Here is a 20,210-nt window from a genome sequence, read left to right on the forward strand (position 1 = left end):
ATAAACCAGAAGGATCAATAATTGCTGTTGACAACTGCATGAGACCCAAACTACACACAGAAAGGGTTTTAAAAGGCTCTCTAGCTAGTACAGCATTGTCAGAGTACTGCTGGTTTACATGCTAACTGGTTTGTATTTTAAATGCCTGCTGGCTAATTTATTAATGAAAACCCAAATGTATACATGCCACAGAGGCAAAAAGGGCATGTGCTCGTGGGTGTACCCTTTGTCATGTCACAGTGGTGGAAGGACAACCAAGAAGACCTACCACAATCTCTCCTCCCAGTAGGGTGGCCTTCTCTCTATACATCAGGCTCACCTGGACCACAGGCAGTGAATGTGTTCAGTTTTTCCACAATTAATCCACTCACACCATGAGTAAATCCAGATAACAACTTTCCTTTTTGTGAGTTAAAAGCTGTGCACTTGGATGTGAGATTTTGACCCCCATTTTTCTCTGGGAAAAGGCCTTTTTCAGAAATCCAAACACACATCCCATACACATAAGAACTAAAGAAAAAGGCACAAAACCAGAGATCACAGAATGGTGGGGGTTGGCAGGAATCTCTGGAGATCATCTAGTCCAATGGCCCTGCTAAAGCAGGGTCACCCAGAGCAGGTTGCCCAGGATGGCAATATACAGGTGGGTTTGCAATCTCCCCAGAGGAGAATCCACAGCCTCTCTGGGCAGCCTGATCCAGGGCTCCAGCACCTTCACAGGAAAGAAGTTTTTTCTCATGTTGAGGTGGAACTTCCTGTGTTCCAATTTGCAGCCTGTGCTCCTTGTCCTGTCACTGGGCACCACTGAAAAGAGTCTGGTCCCATCCTCTTGATGCCCGGCCCTTTGGATATTGATGATTAAGGGACTGATAAGTAAAGGCTGTAACACCTGGGGCTATTTAGCCTGGAGAAGAGCAGATTGCCAGGGGATCTTCTCAATGCTCAGCAATATCTGAAATGGGGGGCAAGTGGATGGGGCAAGACTCTTTGCCAGTGGTGCTCAGCAATAGGACAAGGGGCAACAGGTATAAACTTAAATCACCTGAACATGAGGAAAAACTTCTTTCCTCAGAGGGTGCCAGAGACCTGGAGCACGCTGCCCAGAGAGGTTGTGGAGTATCTTTCTCTGGAGAGATTCCAAACCTGCCTGGACATTGCATTCCCAGGCAACCTGCTGTGGGTGACCCTGCTTTCACAGGGGGCTGGACCAGATGATCTCCAGAGGTCCCTTCCAACTCCCACCATGCTGGGATTCCATGATTAAAAATACATTTCATATAAATGAGAACATCTATGACAACATGTGCTCAACTGAAACAACACTTTTTTCCAGGGAAAATAGAGTGCTAGTAGAATAGAAGGGAGTTTAAAAGCATATTAAAGAGACAGCTCAGTGAACTGCCTGCACTGCTTTCAAAAATAAACAGCCTGAAAAGAAAGAGAACAGCCACTCAAAATAGAAGTGCACTAATGAAGTTCTAGATAAGGGCAAGTCAGTGAGGGTGACGTATCTTGTCACTGAACCAAACCTGAGGCTGTTCCAAGCTTGAAACTGAAATCCAATAAAAATGAAGTCTTGCCCAGAACAGATTACAATGTATTAATTTTTCACCCCAAAGAGGAAGTTGAAATTATCTTCTGAAGCACAAACGGAAACACACAGAACTGGGCCTCACCTCTCTCTTTATAACAATTTGTTTAGAAGTAAAACAAATAGTGAAGAAACTTCTTGCCATGCATTTTGCATCTGTTTTTCAGTAGCATTATCATTTTTTGCCTAAGTGGCAGAAAAGGGAAGTAGAAACTGTTCTGCTTAATGCACACAGAGTGACCTTTTGGTGACCAAGACTTCCTGAGGGTGAAGTTAAAGGAAGAACTGGGGAAACATGAAAATAGAGCACACAAAAAAGCCCCCTCCAACTAAAAGCAATCCCCACAGATTCAATTTTCAGAGGCCTATGAGTGATTTGTATCTAAACAATAAAATCAGAGAAAAAAAAATAATCAGACCACTTTTAAAGGAACACAGTTTAAAAATTCAGAGGTCAGATACTAATTAAGCATTAGAGGAGATAATACAATTCAAAGTCTACCACAGTTGATTTAATTTGGACATCTGACAACATTATACAATCAAATCATCTTACTTCCACTACCACTGATGACTTGAGGTTATACTGATGATTGAGGTCACATTCTTCTCCAAGCAAGCACCATCTTTGTTAGCCTGAGTCTGTAACTAAATACAGTATTTACACCCATCCACAAACTGCTGAAATCAATGAAAAGAAGCTCAAGATCTTTGCTGCTTGTTTCTACAATGGGAGAGGAAGGAAGTAAAAACAAAAAGTACATGTTGGGGGGAGGGGATGACTGCAAAAAGTGCTTGAAGAGATAAAAACAAACCCAAGCCCACTCTATCTTAATCCAATTGAAGCTGTAGGACAGGCAGTAAATCTTTAAAACACTCTAAAGTGGAAGTACCTTTTTCAAACTGTGTTACAAAGATTTTTAAGAAGATACTGGAATCATCAAGGGTTAGTCAGACATGAAGCAGTTTAAGGATTATTTTAGAGGCAGATAAAGTGCATTGGGCATAAAGCTTCAGTGTGCAATTCCAGAATGATTAACACACAGACATTTGAGACTGCTCGCCTAAAATAAAAGTGTACAACTGGCAACTGTGCTACAGAGCAGAGCGAAACATACACTAACAACAGAGGAAAAAAACCCAAGTATATATACATGCAGGCACTAAATTCTGAAGGTGTAGTGAAACTGTCAGGAAACTGACAGTAATTATTTTAATCAGCTTCTCAACACCTCAGATGCTTGGTACGTCCAAACTCAATGGGAATGGAGAAAACTAAAATGCCATTATATTCTTGTACAAAGCAAAAAATGTAGGGGTTTTGACACTATTTATGGTACTAAGTTCAAAGCACGCACCAAAATTTTGATAAATAGAATGAAGTAGGAGGGAGCTTCGAAGGAATGTGGCTGGCTGTACAAACAAAACTTATTTTCAAAATTCCTGATTACAGAACAGGAAAACATAGTGAGCTACAACTACCTGACCTGAAAAGAAAATGGAATGAGAACTTAAATTTACTACATGAGTAGCAATCTCCAGATTTTAAAAAAGGCAGAATCAACTTCAAAATGAGACTGCATTTACCATTTTGATTTGGGTCTCATTTCCCACTCCTTGGGATATCAGAAAAAATAGTTGAAGTGGGGGCATTGAATAGTTGCTGGGAATAACCATCCTCTTTCTTCTTTACGGACAGCTTAGTGAAGAGATGTAATAAAGACTTCAGGATCTTTGTGATGAAAGGCACTGTAAAACGTGTCTCTTCCATGCTGTGGTGTAGCTAAAGCCACAATTATTCTGCATAGTGCACACACTATTTTCATGAAATCAACATTTAAGCTCCCAGCAAGAAATAAGAAAGTCCAGAACCCAGAATCATATGGCCCTACTTTTTCTTTCCCTTTGCTACTGACACGTTCAGCTGTTCACAGCAGAGATGGAGTCTGACAGCTGCATTCCGCTCCCCTTGCAAACTGCACTCTGTGTTTGACACCATTCAAGTGGCCTCTTCACTTGGCCTGTTGCTTTATTGTGTATTCTCATATATGTTCTGACTGGGGACTATGAGGTGCTCTGGCACTTCTGTAGTGCTGATAAAATCCAGGGCCTGAATCTCATGAATTCAGCAAGGGCAAGTGTAGAGTCCTGCACCCAAGGGGGAACAACCCCCTGCACCATTACAGGTGAAGGATTGATGTGCTGGAAAGCAGCTCTGCAGAGAAGGGTCTGGGAGTGCTGATGGACAAGTTTCATGAAGAACCAGCAATATACTGTGACCAAAAAGGCCTATGGTATCCTGGGGTGCATGAACAAGAGTGTGGCCAGCAGGTCAGGGGAGGTTCTTCTGCCCTTCTACTCTGCCTTAGTCAGGCAACACCTGGAGTACTGCATCCAGTTGTGGGGTCCCCAGATCAAGAAAAAACAGGCACAATTGGAGAGAATCCATCAGAGCCTACAAAGATGCTGAGGGGACTGGAGCATCTCTGTCAAGGAGAGGCTGAGACACCAGGGGCCATTTAGCCTGGAGAAAAACAGACTGAAAGGGGCTCTAATCAATGCTGATCAATACCTAAAGGAAGGGGGTCAAGAGAATGGTGCCAGGCTCTTTTCAGTGGTGCCCAGTGAATAGGACAAGGGGCAACAGGCACAAACTGGAACCCAGGAGGTTTCACTTAAACATGAGGATAAACTTCTTTCCGGTGAAGATGCAAAAGCATTGGACCAGGCTGCCCAGAGAGGTTGTGGAGTCTCTGTGGAGACCTTCAAAATCCCCAGGACACAATCCTGGGCAACTGCTTTAGCAGGGCGGTTGGGCTAGATTATGCCGGGAAGTCCCTTCCAACCCCTACCATTCTGTGATTTCTATCAGCTGAAATTTATAAATTAAGGAAACAAAGTCAATTTCAAATTTACTCTTCTTCACAACCTGCTGATAATTAAAACTTCCTCAAAACCTTGTTTCTGAGCTCTGATAAATTATATTTTCCTATTTTATATGCTACCTTTTTCTATTTTATAGTTCTGTTAATTTGTGAGGATTCAAACAACTATGCACAGAAAGCAACAGCTGATTACACCAAATGCTATAAAACACAGAACTGTACATATCCCAGGCAAAATATGTGCATAGTGACAACACTGTTCCTAAAGGCAGCTTCCAGAGAACAGCAGCTTCTGTTCCAAGTTGCATTCCCTTAACTTCTGGCTATGGAAATGAAGACACTCGAGGCAGGGTTACACACACTTAACTGTCTTAGGGTTTTCACCAAGACAAAATTGTTTTCTGTGTCAATTTCCAGCCTCCTTCTCTCCTCAAGCTATACTACCTCCTCTATACGTAGTAATTGCAGCACATCATTAATGAGATATTTGTTTACTTGCACTATTATTAAAGTAGACATTAGGAAGAAATTCTTCCCCATGAGGGTGGTGAGGCACTGGAACAGGTTGCCAGAGAACTTGTGGAGACTCCAATCATGGAAGTGTTCAAAGCCAGGCTGGATGGGGCCTTGAGCAAGCTGGTCTAGTAGAAGGTGCCCCTGCCTATGGCAGGGGAGTTGGAACTAGATGATCTTTAAGGTCCTTTCCAACTCAAACCATTCTATTATTGGCAAAAAGCCAATATATTAAGAACATATATGTATTAACACCACGGATATGAGAAGATAACAATTCAGTTATCACAAAAATATTTCTAGTTAATCAAACCTTTCTTCTTTTCTGTGCAGCAGTAAAGGTGTCTCAGTCTGAGTGCAGACCTTATTTGGGGTATAAAGCCTTCCAGGAAACTCTTAAAATGGGTATAAGGAAGAAACATTTTATGCTGAGGATGGCCCAGGTTGCCTGGAAACATTCCAGGTCAGGTTGGAGTGGGCTCTGAGCAACCTGATGTTGCAGATGTCCCTGCTCACTGCAGGGGAGTTAACTAGAAGACCTTTCAAGGTCTCTTCCCACCCAAAACATTCCCTGATTCTGTTACATCTTACTGCTACTTTATGATGTGCTAAAGCAAGAAACGTCTATTTCTACCCTTTCTCCCTTCTCCCCATTCCAACTAAATATTCAGTTCCATCTTATGCAAGGGAAAAAAAAAATCTTTAGAGAAAAATTCAAATGAATGATGCTTGTCAGTTAAAGAACTCACAGGCAGATACCAGCATGGCAAAAAGTGAAATGTTCTTCTAGTCAGGATGTTTATCTGAGAATCTGATGTAGATTGCCATTCAGCTGAGATTACACCAAATTACTAAATTTAGCATTAAAAGATTATTGTAGGGCAATTTACTAAAAAAAAAAAAAAACAACAAAAAGTTTTCAAATGGTTAATAATCCCCATACCACATTTACAAATGCTTGTGAGAATAGTGATGTGAAGTAAGTAAAAAATTGAGGACCAGCTTAAAGAGTGGTTCTGAAAAATGACCGAATGATACAAAATGATTACAAAATGAGCAGGCTGATACTTTTAAGTGAACAATTGTGTTACACAACAAGCTTATAAGAAGGAAAATTTTGTGTTTTCAGTCCACATTTTTAAGGACAGGGAATAAGGAAAGGGTTTCAATTGGGACAGAACCCCCAAACATATGTGTGAGTGTGTATTTATATATATGTAATTATATAGTTATGTATCATATATGTGTACATATGTTAAAAGCAGAAGCTGCCTTACTTAAGATTGCTGTGGGAAAAGATAAAAATGAAGTTTTCACCTTTATTATTATTTGATGGATATGAGGTATTTTGCACAGACATGGGTACTTTAGGAGGAATCGGTAGGGAAAAGACTGCATGGAAGGAAAAGCTACAGAGCTCTATAAATCTAATGAGTGCCCAACTTGCACAACATCAACCACTTCACAGTAAGATCAAAGTGAGGTGACACAAGGTCGAAGAGCATTTCTGGGAAGTCAAAGGAGCCTTACACAGCAGTGCATTTGCATGTCACTGATGTGGATCCCACAGGCTACAATTAGTACTGAACAAATCACAGGTCACAGCATTCCCATCCTGATCCACAACAATCCTACCCATTCCAGGCTTAGTTGCACAGCTCTCCCTATGATTTTTGCTTGTAACCCAGGAGTGAAGGAAGCTTGAGACTTTACTACAAGCAGTAGTTTCCTGTGAACAGCTGTTAAAGAATACAGAAATGCATATGGCACCTAAATTGTTCTGATACTATCATGGCCAAGGCCTCTCTCCTGGGACGCTTTCAGAGTTGGTGGAAAAGGAGCTGAAGGACAAAGGGAGGCCTCGGAACCTTTACGTACCACTTAAAAAAAAAAAAAAAAGCCAAGGAACTCAGCTTGGTTTGAGGGAGCAGGAGAGTCAGCTGCCTGAGAGATGAGTCAGTGCTGGGCTTCAGGTTTGGGTGAGCAGGAACCTCAGGTTCAGTGATTAAAACCTGGAGAGAAGCATAATGCCTGCGGCTACATGAGATAGATGGGAAGTGCTCTGAGTACAGGAGTTGTGTAGATCAGTCATGGAAGAAAAACAGCAAAGAGACTGGGAAGAAGCTAAAACAGCTGGAGTCTTTTTACAAAGGCATATAGTGTCAGGATGAGAGGTAATGGTTTCAAAGCAGAAAAAGTTCAATATAGATTAGCTATTAAGAAGAAATTCTTCCCCTTGAGGATGGTGAGGTACTGGAATAGGTTGCCCAGAGAAGCTGTGAAAGTGTTCCAGGTGTGGAAGTGTTCCAAGGCAGGGTGGATGGGGCCTTGACTAACTCAGCCTAGTGGAAGATGTTGCTGCCCAAGACAGTAAGTTGGAATTTGCTCGTCTTTAAGGACCCTTCCAACCCAAACCATTCTATGATCCTACGTTAAGATTTGGTGGATGCAGGTAGGACAAGGTAACTGTGAGACTGAGCAGTGATTGGGCGGACACTGGGAAAAGAATCCAGGCCTTCACTATTAAAGTGACTGATAAAAAGAATGCAAGACAGCACCAGTTTTAAAAATCAATATATAAACATCACCGCCGTAGATATCTGAATTAAGATGCATTTTTCTGGGGATAAAAGCAACTTGGGATGAGGTAAGAGGGGTGCGGGGGGAAAGAAGCAAAAGCAAGCACCCTTCCTTCACCACTCATTTTCCAATCATCTCACAGTGAGTATTTATCCACTACCTTTGGGAAATCGTCCTTTTTCATGCTGAATTTGTTTTTTAATTGTCAAGAGCCTGTGACACCTCAAAGCGATAGTTTTGGATTCTGCTCCTGTGTGAATAATGCAGGTATAGATGAGGGTCAGGTAGCAAATCATAAACGGAGCTCAAATTTTACTTTAACATTATATTTAAGCTTGTTGGCAAAGCTAATATGATGCAGAAGCATTACTCCATTACAGAAGTTACCTTAACTATTCTGGATTTAACACTGGCATGAAGAGAGTCATTTTATGTCCTTGCAGATACAGAGGAATATGTTTACAAACAATTTCTTTGCCCAAACAAGCAATAAAACCAAGTCATAACCTAAGAGTACGAAGAAACATTCCGAACTAGCACATAAAAATTGGAAACAGCAACATCTATTCCTCATCTGACAACCGCATGCAAAAAAAACCCAACAGTAAATATTTGAGCATATTGAGCACTCTCAGTACTATGTAAATAGCAGATGAAGCAGACACAATATTCTATGCAACGAGCAGCCCAAAATAAATACATCAAAAGAATTTTATATCAACAGCAGCACATCGTGTGCCACACTGAAATCTGCCAAGCTATTTTTGAACGCTTTCAAAGAACTTCAGCGTCGGAGATGAGGCTGAAGACGTGGTGATGTGATTTTATTACAGAACTGACTTTACCAATCTGGCAGTGTAGTCTTCTTAAATTAGCATTAAAATCCTGTTTCTTCCTTAATTGAATCCACACCGCTCCTGCTCAGCAGAAACACTCCACTTTTCAGTGACACAGCGTTATAGGAATTTGTCAGAGTCCATACTGGACCTTCTTCCCAGCAGCGGGGCTGTATCCCAGTGGCACTGACAGCTGCACAGCTACACAACAGGGATCTGTTTGTCCTGAGCATTCCCAATGAAAACCATTAAAAAAAATAATGATGGAACTTGACTAACAAAGTTCAAAAGGGGCATTTTCTTCCCTTTTAAGTGTGGCTCAACAGAGGGAAGGTGGATACAGACTGCCGGCATAAAACAAGTTCGTAAAAGCACAACAGCTTTGAAGAAAAGGATTCCTCTCACAGAAGTTGCCCCGAAGCGAGGAAGAATTTAAGAACCTGGCTTCAAATCAACATCTTTTATACCTTCTCTTGACTTGATCAATACAAAGTGCCAGAATTTGGCGATTTTAGTCTTACAGTGTCTGAAAAGGTAATTTCAGCTGCTGAGGATACAGGCAGGACTTCTAGTGTACATAAATCACAGTTTTCAGAGCTAAATTCATCACTTCTGTGAACACAAGTATTTATTGTTACAGAAGTAATGCAGGTATAAGAGACCTCCTTGCTCTCTGCAACTACCTGAAAGAAGTAGTAGCTGAGTAGGGATTGGTCTCTTCTCCCAAGAAGCAAGCAATAGGACAAGGGGAAACGGCCTCAAACTATACCACAGGAGGTTTACATGAGACTTGGGAAACATTTCTTCACCAAAAGGGTTCTTGAGCCTGGCTGCCCAGGGCTGTGGTGGGGTCTTCATCCTTGGAGGTGTTCAGAAAACCTGTGGTACTGAGATACATGGATCAATGGTGACCTGGGTGTGCTGCGTTAATGGTTGGACTTGGATGATCTTGGAGGTCTTTTCCAACCTTAATAATTCTATGACTATGCTAAACCAGCACTTAAGAGACAGCCCAAGTTTTGGGACATCTGCAGGTCTTCCACTGTAGGAGAAGAGCTTTGAGCAGCCTGCACACTTCCATACAAAAGGTTAAGGTGTTAAATGTTGTTCTCTTTCGCCTGTACTTCTACAGGTTTAGTATAAAAATCAAGGTTGAGAGCATTAATATCAAGATGAGGAGGTAAACATACAGATTCAGCATTCCATTTAAAACACAGCTCTCCTAATATAAAGTAGGCACAGCAAACTTTAGCCTTTTCAAACTGCATCTCAAGGAATTTTCAGTTTAGCTAACTCCCTCTGAAACTGGATCAGTCACAGAGTTTTCAACAGTGTTTCAAAACACATCCTCTCTCCACTTGTAATTCTTAAAAACAACTGCAGTAAGTGGTGGCAAGGAAAGAGCCTGATGATTTCAGCTCTCAAAGTCTAACCTCGGGTTGTTTTGGAGCGTGGGTTATTTTCAATCTCTGTAAAACGTAAACAGCAGAGGTTACTTTTTCATACTCTACAGTGCAGCCAAGGGATCTGGGGGAATCTCAGCAGCTCTCAAGTTTAGTCAGAGGACCTTGAAAGAATGCCACTACTGTCAACTCTTTCTACATGTGTTTTGGCACAAGTTAATTTCCCTATACTGCTTTATGTTGGCACACTTTGTGTATCAAACATTATGTAATCTTCTGTCTAGCAGCACACTTATCATTTATTTCCTGTTTCTTTTCCAAAATAAGGAAGTTTCTTTGATTCAATTGCTGTCTCAGTTATCTAGGAAATCGGGTTTGCTTACAAATCACCACACTGGAAGTCTGGACTGGGGTCTAGAGAATCTCCTCTCACTTCTCAAGTTTAGATCAGGAAACTAACCCTGGTGACAGAGCCCAGCCTTGAAGGAACCGTCAATGTAGGTCAATGCAAAGAAGACATGAGTTCAAAACAATATCTAGACTTGGAGAATTCATAAAGAATACACTCCAATTCTATCCTCTCAAATGGACGATACAGTTAATTAAATCTGCCCATCTACAGAAGCCATCAGCATTTCTTCATTACACCAGGTCACTTGAGGATTAATGCCTTTGATATGTTTCTTACTGTCTAACTTCTATGAGGCTATCAACTTCAAACCAAAAATAATACCAACATTAAGAGTGATCTGCACTATCAGACTTGGAATTTAAAACAACCTTGGAAAGAATGAAACGACTGATAAAATATACAGTAACTTTCAACTAAGAGTAACTGTGTATTATTTTGTCACTGGAAGACAGCTTTGGATAGTAATAATTCAGCTTCTAAAGGGCAATATAACCACTTTCCATCAGGTGCTCTAAGTTCCCTGACACTCCAAGCTACCATTAAGCTAAGGACGCATATTTTCCCATGACACAGACTTAACAACCTCCTTGCTGCCCTAGTCAAAGAGTTCAACTCCAAGGACAAGACGCCAACGACGACGCAGACTAACCAGCTTGTTTTCCTACCTTTACACACCTACGTATTAAAAGACAGCAGGTACTAAATTACCTCACGACTTGCAGAGATGCCTAAACCATGAATAAGACTGCATACTACAAAGCTAGAAGGTGGCTCTCCAGTTAGTGTGAGGAGCAAAACACACAGCATATGCTTAAGAGGCACTACTCTTTGAGAAACATGAAATTCCTCAGCCCTAACATCACGAGGGGGTTCTCGAGGAAGGCGTAACAGCAATCTGGACTTAATCAGACTATGGTCTGGAAGAGTATTTTAAGTCCCATCGACTACACTGAATACACACTGGGCAGCTTTTCAACTTCCAGAATACTCGTTTCCCTGCTCACAACATCTAAGACTTGAGCACAGTATCATATTTTACCAACCATCCCTAAATGGTTTTAAGCTGTGTCTTTTGTTAGTAAGGCTGCAACTGGGCACCCAACACCTTACCCAAACTTGCAAAGATAACTGGAACCTCCATGACCTTTCCATTAAGAGCTGGGAAGTTTGGCACCAAAGGACTTTCTCAACATAAACCCTATGAACTTCGCACTCGGATGAGGAACCCAGTCAGGGCAAAGCAATCCTGCTCTGATGCTGGGTGGGAAGAGGACTGGCACAGGGACCACCACACACCCCAAAAAGGGGACGAAGCCTGGGAGGCCCCCGAAGGGAAAGCCTGGGGCCGGCATGTGGGGAAGGGGCCCACACTTGGGGGAATGCGGGAGTGGGGCCAGGGAAGGCGGCCGCCACACTGCGCCTCGTTTCTCTACGGCCAGGCCCCTACAGCAGGGTGGGCACAGCGGGCACCGGGACTAGGCCAGCCCCCCTCCCCCAGGACGGGGCGCGGCCCGGCGGGCTCCCTTACCCACGGTGGACTTGCAGGCCTCGCAGAAGGTGTCGTCGGTGAAGCGCTCCATGAGGCTGGTCTTGCCCACACCCCGCGACCCGATGATGATCACCTGCAGCTTAAAGTCGGCTGGGCGCGGCGGCTGCTTCCTGCGGCGGGACTGTCCCCCGGAGAGGGCCGGCGATCCCCCAGCCGAACCCGTCCCGAGGTCCAAACCGCCGCCCCCCAACCTGCGCTGCGGCAGCCCCGAGCCCGGCTCCATCAGCGACGCATGCGGCGCCGCGCTGGCGCCCCGCGCTCCCTCACCGCCACCAGCACCGACGACTGAGGGACAGAGGGAAGAAAGGAGCAGTGAGGACGAGACACGGCTGCCGACTCGCGGCCCTGTGCCCAGCCCAGCCCGACAGAACGGCAGCAGCAACAGGAACGGGAATTGCGCCGCCACCACAGCCGCCGGCAGCGGCGCGCCCAGCCCTGCGCCGCGCCGCGCAGCGCCCTCTACAGCGCCGGAGCCGCGGCCCGCGCCGCAGTGCCGGGGGCGGAGAACGGCCTCTTGCCTCTTCGTCCTTCCGTCCTGGGCTCCCCGCCTGTCTGGCTCTTGCTTGTGTGCACCGAGAAACGGCGGGACGAGCGGTCCCTCGCCGTTAGAGCTCGGAGACAGGCCGAAGCATTGCATCAGCGCCTTATAGAATCATAGAGTGGTTTGGGTGGGAAGGGATCTTTAAAGGTCATCGAGTCCGACTCCTCAGCATCTCCAACTAGATCAGACTGCTCAGAGCCCCAGACAACCTGAAGTGGATTTTGCCAGGGATGGGTCATCTCCCACCTCTCTGGGGAACCTCTCACTAGCCTCGGTGTAATAACTTTCTTCGTTCTTTCAGGTCTAAATTTCCCTCTTTTGAAGCCATCATACATTGTCCTGTCACAACAGGCTCTGCTAAAAAGACTTTCCCCAGCTTTCTGATTGACGTCTTTTAGTACTGAACGGCCACAAGAAGGTCTCCCAGGATCCTTCTCCAGAATGAATGACTCCAGCTGTCTCAGCCTGTCCTCACAGCAGAGGGGTTCCAGACCTCCCATCATTGTTGTGGCCTCCTCTGGCCCCGTTCCAACAGGTCCATGTTTCTCCTGTGCTTAGGACTGCAGAGCTGCTCCCAGCACAGCAGGTGGAGTCTCAGCAGAGACAGGCAGAATCCCCTCTCTCCACCTGATGCCTGCACTGCTGGGGATGCAGCCCAGGACACAGTTGGCTTCTGGGCTGTGAGCACACACTGCTGCCTCATGTCCAGCTTTTCACCCACCAGCACCTCCAAGTCCCTATCCACAGGGCTGCTCTCTAGCACATCCTCCCAGCCTGTGTTGATACCAAGCATTGCCCTGACCCATGCGCAGGACCTTGCACTTGGCCCTGTTGAACCTCATGAAATACACACAGGCTCACTTCTCAAGCTTGTCCAGGTCCCTCTTAATGGTCCTGTCTTGCAGATGCATCAACTACACCACTCGGCTTGGTGTCATTGGCACACTTGCCAACAGTGCACTCAGTCCCATTGTCTGTGTCAGTGATGAAGATACTGAGCAGCACTGATCACCGCATGGATCTCCATCTGGATATCAAGTTACTGACCACCACCCTTACATGCAACCATCCAACCAATTCCCCATTGACCAAAGGATCTACCCACCAAATTCATATCTGTCCAGTTTAGAGAGAGGAATGTTGAGGTGATCCATGGTAGACTCTGGCCTCGTGTGCTGGGAACCTGTACAATCAGGCATTTCTTGGAAGCCCAGTGTGAGCTGTCCCTGATGGGAGGGATGGTGGGGTCTCCCCTAAATTTCACAGAATCATAGAATGTTAGAGGTTGGAAGGGACCTCGAAATATCAGAGTCCAATGCCCCTACTACAGCAAGACTATTTAGAGCAAGTCACACAGGAACTCATCCAGGCAGGGTTTGAATGTTTCCAGTGAAGAAGGCCTTCAAGCAATTGGACCACAGCCATGGGTTGACACCTCTCTGTACAACAGTACAGGTGATTCTGGCTTTGGCTGGGGTGGATTTCATTATCAAATCCAAACCTAATGCATTTACTTCAGGATGACACACTTGCTTCTAGGCATGGACCTTTTCAAAACAACCATTTCTGTTGTTCAAATTCCAAGAAAAGTTAAAAATGGAATTAGAGGAAGTATTATCATAAATCATGTGAAGGAAAACACTCAGGATGAGTGTTGCTTACTGTAGTTTTTGAGTAAATTTCTACTGCTCCAAGCACTGAGGACATAGAATTCACATGATCCAGATTTTTCAGCAAGGATTGGTGGCAAAAATGAGGGCTTGATTTCTAGATGTAGGAAGGATTCAGTTTTAACTGAGATCCACATGTAGATGCAGATTCCTCTGAACATTGGACATGAAGGCAACCAAAACTAAGGGATATCTGAGAAAATTTGGTTTCATTTTCTAGATCCTTGCTATCATTTGTGAGCTAAGGAAGTTCCACATGGGAATGTCATGTTGGACTTTACACATAGGAACTCCTTTCCATACTGGAATGATTTTTCTCTGGAGCTAATTTTCTTGAGGAACCAAGAGAGTTTGATGGCAAGTCTGTGTTGTCAAGAACAAACCAAAACAAAAACCCAAAACAACAAAAATGAGAACTAGAACTAGTCTAAGATTTTTCGTAGATGTCACTAATTTTCAGCACCAGAAATATTGGTAGCTCTTCAAACAACTGGAATGGTCTAAACCTTGAAAACCCCAAAGAGCTCAGCAAATCAATCCCAAGGCTTCTTGCATGTTCCTGTGACCCCACCCTCTTTTAATTCATTTGCTGTAGTGCTTTAATTAGTTATTTGAAGGGGAAATCTATCACTGAAAGTGAAATCATCTGGCCAGTAGAGCATTATAATGAGATAACATTTTTGTTTTGAGTTGGGTTTTTTCGTCCTTAGATTCTTCCTCTGGGATTACAATGTTCTCCAGAATCAGGCACTTGCTGTAACCATATGTAACTGATGGATCCTCAGGATTGCTCAGCTCTTCGTAAATCATGTAGACCACAAGGTGTGGTGTAGACTGTTCCTCCATGTTTGTTATCAGTCATTGGAGCAGCCCCAGTTCCACCCACTGTCCTGTTCCTACCATGTCACTTTCAGACAAGTCTAGATTGACCACTCTATTTCTGTACTGGTGTGTAGATCTTTGGCAACATCAATATTCATTTTCAGTCTCTTGCTTGTAGCTTCTGTGGATCAGAAGAGTTTTTTCCTGACTAGTCAATAGCTGCAGAGAACCCATGTACATGAAGTGAATTCCTTTGTGCCTCCTGTCTGTCATGTTCAGCAGTTTGTCACCAGCCATTGCCACTCTTCCTTTTTACTCTTCTCTAGCTTTTGGGTGGGGCCATCTCAGCAAGCATGCACAGATTTTTTACACAGGCTAGTTTCTGGTATCCCAACTTTTCCTCCAGCATCTGTTTTCAGCTTTTATACATGAACATGTATATTTAACTACTAAGTGTCATAGAGTCATAGATCAACAGGTCAAGTTGGAAGGGACCCATAAGGGTTGTCAAGTCCAGCTCCCTGCTCCTTGCAGGATTGCCTAAAACTAAGCAACATGACTAAGAGTGTCATCCAGATATTCCTTGAACTCTGTCAGGCTTTGTTCTGGGACCACATCCTTGGGGAGCCTGTTCCAGTGACTGTCATATTTTGAGGTGGGTGCCTTTTGAAGAAAAAAAAAGAGTTGAGTCCTCCAGGAGGACCAGAAAGGTACAGGAGGTGGACCCTGGAAAATTGTAACTGTTATTCAATCCCATAATTCTGCTATCTCTTTATAAATTGGCATCAGGGCCAACTCATTCTCTTTTTCTCCCTCTTGTCTGCTGTCCAAAGAGAGTCCTTAAGTGGTGAGCCATGGGGGAGAAGGCCTGTTTGGGGTCCTGCAGAGGCCTGACTCATTTTTTCCTGTACAATTCTGGCTGCTTAGACCAGGGAGACAACCTGAAGAAAATGAGCACTGGAGTTTGTGGTTTAGTCTGACTGGGGGAAGGTTTGTGGGATTTTCATGTATCCTGTATATGTATTAGGATTTTCCTGTATATTTTTGAATACAATTTCTGTATTTCTCTCAAAATTCAAACAAGAATGTCTTTATTTTACTTCCTTTGGGATTACAGTTATTTCTGTCTGCTCTTTAAACTAAGACAGTGACCAACAGTGAAGAAGCTTTTCCTAATGTCCTATCTGAACTTCCTGTTACGTAACTTCATTCCATTTCTTCATGTCTTATTGCTGATATCCAGAAAGAGGAGCAAGCAGCTCCCCCTTGTTGCCAAGAAGGCCAATGGTATCCTGTGGTGCATGAAGAAGAGTGTGGCCAGCCAAGGGAGGTTCTCCTTCCCCTCTACTCTGCCCTAATGAGGACAATGGAGTACTGGGTCCAGTTCTGGGCTCCCTAGTTCAAGAACGGAACTACTGGAGAGTCCAGCAGAGGCTACGAAGATACTGTGGGGACTGGAGCATCTCTGTGAGGAGGAAAGGCTGAGAGACCTGGGGCTATTTAGCCTAGGCAAGAGCAGCCTGCAAGGTGATCTTTTTAATGCTCAGCCAGAGCTAAAAGGTAGGGGGGAAGAGGATAGGGCCAGACTTTTTCAGAACAAGGGGCAATGGGTGCAAACTGGAGCACAGGAGGTTCCACATGAACACGAGGAAAAAATTCTTTCCTGTTAGGGTGCTGGAGCCCTGTAGCAGGCTGGCCAGAGAGGTTGGGCAGTCTCCTTCTCCGGAGAGGTTCCAAACCCACCTGACCATTGCAATCCTGGGAAACCTGCTGTGGGTGACCCTGTTTTAGCAGGGGGGTTGGGCTGGATGATCTCCAGAGGTCCCCTCCAATCCCCATCAGGCTGGGATTCAGAAGAACACAGAAAAAAAACATACAGAGTGATTTTACTGAGGCAAGCTTCTTTACCTCAGTCCCATTTCTAGCCATACTTCAAACAATCTTACATATATTTCCTATTGAAGTGAGAAACTCAGCAGAAAGCAAAAAATAAATCCTGCAGATAAATGGATATACAAACACATTCTTAGAATAAAATCAAAGCCAAAGATCCAATAATATTTGGTGTGAAACATACCTTCAAGGTGTGCAGTCTTATGAAACTCAGGTTGTTATAAGAAGCTTAACTGACCAGGTTGCCTCCTTACTTTTAATTCTGTGCTTTTCCCAGCAATTCAGAGAGCTTTTTGTTGGATAGCTTTCAAATAGTTTGATTCATTTAAGTAGAAATAAGCTCTGAGGTTTGGTAATCAACGTTGCTAATTATTACTATTAACTTGGGGGCCTTGAATACGGAATTGAAGGGTTACATTTAGATAAAGGCAGTTTAGGTTATTTAACTGAATATAAAAAATTACAGAATTTTTGTGAATTGTGGCATCTTCATGTGGGTTGGCTCCATCCTAACCAATGACTTTTAAAATCTCAAGAGTTTTTCTTCCTTTTCTTTATAAAATACTAAAGTCCCTCCAGATGAACATCTTGATCTCAGAGCAAATCAGAAATGGAACATTTTCTGTCCTGTGTGAACACATGTGGACACACATCCTTGTGCACAGTGCCCAAGAGAGACTAGACTGCAAGCCTCAAGCAACCTTAACCAATAGAGAAGGGTTTCCATACAGGCAAGAGGTAACTCCCCATCCCTAACCCAATCTTAGCGTTTTTATTTCCTCCTTTACATGACTGTGGGCAAGACAATGCCAGAATGGAGTAGAGTCCCTTAGGGGCTGATACTGGGACCAGTACTATTCAATATATTCATGAAGAACCTGACTGAGGAAACAGAGCGCACTGTCAGCAAGTTCGTTGATGACACAAAACTGGGAGGAGTGGCTGATACACCTGGAGGCAGTGAGACCTGTACAGGCTGAAGACTTGGGCAGGGAGAAATTTAATGAAATACAACAGGGACAAGTGTAGAGTCTTGCATCTGGGAAAGAACAACCCCATGGACCAGTATAGGCTGGGGGCTGCTCTGTTAAAGAGCAATTCTGGGGAAAAGGACCTGGGAGTCCTGGTGGACAGCAGGATGACAATGAGTCAGCAATGTGGCCTTGTGTCCAAGAAGTCCAATGGTATCCTGGGGTGTATTAGCAGGGTTAGTAGGTCGAGAGAGGTTTTCCTCCCCCCTGTACTCTGCCCTGGTGAGGCCACATCTGGAATACTGTGTCAAATTCTGGGCCCCTCAGTTCGAGAAGGTCCTCAGGGAACTGCTTGAGTGAGTCCAGCACAAAGATGCTGAAGGGAGTGCAACTTTTCCCTTATGAGGAAAGCCTGAGGGAGTGTGGGTCAAACCTTAAAACATGCCCTAGCCCAGACAACGGCTAAGCACCGGGAATGTGCTAACCTGGACAGTTTCTGGGGTCCAGATCGTCAAGGCAAATGTATAGCACGTGTGATTTAACTTTGTAAGCACCTGGGAATGTGCAAACCTGGACACTTCCTGGGGTCCAGATAAACATGTAGTATATATAATTAACTTTGTGACTCAGCTGTGAACTGTGTGCATGCCCCTGGCCATGTGTGGATATGCCCCATCCTATAGGTCCAGTTACCAGGTTTCTGTGTTACTAAAGGGCATTAATTGTCTTGGGACAGTATTTAAACCAGACCAGAAGGTAGGCCTTTGCCTTGTTCTTACCCAGCAAGCAACAAGAGCCAAATGCTGCCAGAGTAGCAGCTGAAGGCCTGCACTAGCAGGCAATGACTGCACCCAGGCCTTGCACTGGGACCAAGGAAGAAAGGGGAAAGCTCCAAGAGAACTGAATCCCAGAAGAGCCACGGAAAAACTACAGCCCGGCAACAGAGCACGCAAGAGAGGACCCCATGGCCTTCTCTGAGCCAAGGGCAAGCTGCAGACTGTGAACTGGGCATCGGAGGAGAGAGGCCTCTCCCCTCCTCTGAGCCAAGGGCCACTCAAATTCTAGTCACAGCATCCGGGAAGACACCGAACAGAGGAGCAAGCTGTGAGTCCCTGGCTAATCTGCCACAGGATCCCGTTTGTGGGAAACCGCAGATCGCAGCACCTTTATTTCCAATTTGAATTGCTGTATTGCAGGTTCTTAGATCTGTGCTTGAATCATTTAACTGTCCTCATATGTGAAATGTATCACTCACACCCGAATAACAGAACCCCTAAATACAACTTGTAAATAAGTTACGGCGGTGTGTGAAGGTACCACCGCCAGAAAATATTAAATATAAAATATATAAAAAAAATACATTTTATTACAGGGAGATGGGGCTCTTTAGCTTGGGGAGGATGAGATTGAGAGGTGTCCTTAATAAATACATGAGAGGCAAATGTCTGGAGGATGGAGCCAGGCTCTTCTCAGTGATATCCAATGACAGGACAAGGGATAACAGGTGCCTCCTGGATCATAGGAGGCTCCATGTGAACATAAAGGAAAACTTTTTCCCTGTGAGGGTGACAGGGCACTGGAACACACTGCCCAAAGAGGTTGTGGAGTCTCCTTCACTGGAGACATTTAAAACCTGCCTACATGCATTCCTCTGTGACCTGCCCTAGGTGGCCCTGCTGTGGCAGTGGAGGTGGAGTAGGTGAGTTTTTGAGCTTCCTTCTAACCCCTAACATTCTGTGATTCTGTGAGTGGATTATACCATCTGGATACACAGGGTGGTCAGCTGAAACCGACAGTGAAGGCCTCAGGCTTCTCTTTATCTTACTTTCTCAGTCAACTGAGATCGAGACGCAGATCATATTTGTTGAGGGATTTCATGGCTCAGCTGAAGTTTCAGATCTTTGAATGATGCAACATTGCTTTATTTGATCTATGGCTTATAGACAACTGGAGCTATCTATCCAGCTCCCCTAGGATGTCTCTGAATAGTTAGGGTCTCAAGGTGATCCAGCATTGGGTTGCTTTTCAAATCTGCCCTGAATTGCCTGCATGCAATAGACATTACCAAAATTTACTTATGAACTATGAGACAGACAACCCCATCCAACACTCCAGGCTTGGGGAAGAGTGGCTGGAAACTGTGTGGTGGAAAAGGACCTGGGGGTGTTGATTAACAGCTGGCTGAACATGAGCCAACATCCACCCAGGTGGTCAGGAAGGCTAACAGCATCTTGGCCTGTACCAGGAGTAGTGTGACCAGCAGGACTGGATCAGCGATTGTCTCCCTGTACCCGGCACTGGTGAGGCCACACTGTGAGTACTGGGTTCAGTTTTGGGCCCCTCACTCCAAGAAGGACACTGAGGTGCTGGAGCAGGTCCAGAGAAGGACAACAAAGTTGGTGAGGGTCCTACATAGCAAGTCATATGAGGGGCCTGGGATTGTTTACTCAACTGGAGAAAAGGAGGCTGAGGGGAGACATTCTTATGCTCCACCTGAAAGGAGGTTGTAGTGAGGTGGTGGCTGGCCTCTGCTCCCGAGGAGAA

The 20,210-nt window shown here is 44.5% G+C and overlaps 1 protein-coding gene across 1 annotated transcript in view; it reads right to left on the reverse strand.

Annotated features, from left to right (window-relative positions):
* RAB12 (RAB12, member RAS oncogene family) overlaps positions 1 to 12,001 on the reverse strand; it is a 28,875-nt gene extending 16,874 nt beyond the window's left edge. Inside the window, exon 1 of the mRNA XM_054381559.1 lies at positions 11,749 to 12,001. Coding sequence (XP_054237534.1) covers positions 11,749 to 11,992 — 244 coding nt within the window. The 5' untranslated portion in view covers positions 11,993 to 12,001. The remainder of the gene's footprint in view (positions 1 to 11,748) is intronic.
* Positions 12,002 to 20,210: the final 8,209 nt, after the last annotated feature.

This window comes from Indicator indicator, chromosome 6 (assembly GCF_027791375.1).
Source record: "Indicator indicator isolate 239-I01 chromosome 6, UM_Iind_1.1, whole genome shotgun sequence".
Taxonomy (NCBI): Eukaryota; Metazoa; Chordata; class Aves; order Piciformes; family Indicatoridae; genus Indicator; species Indicator indicator.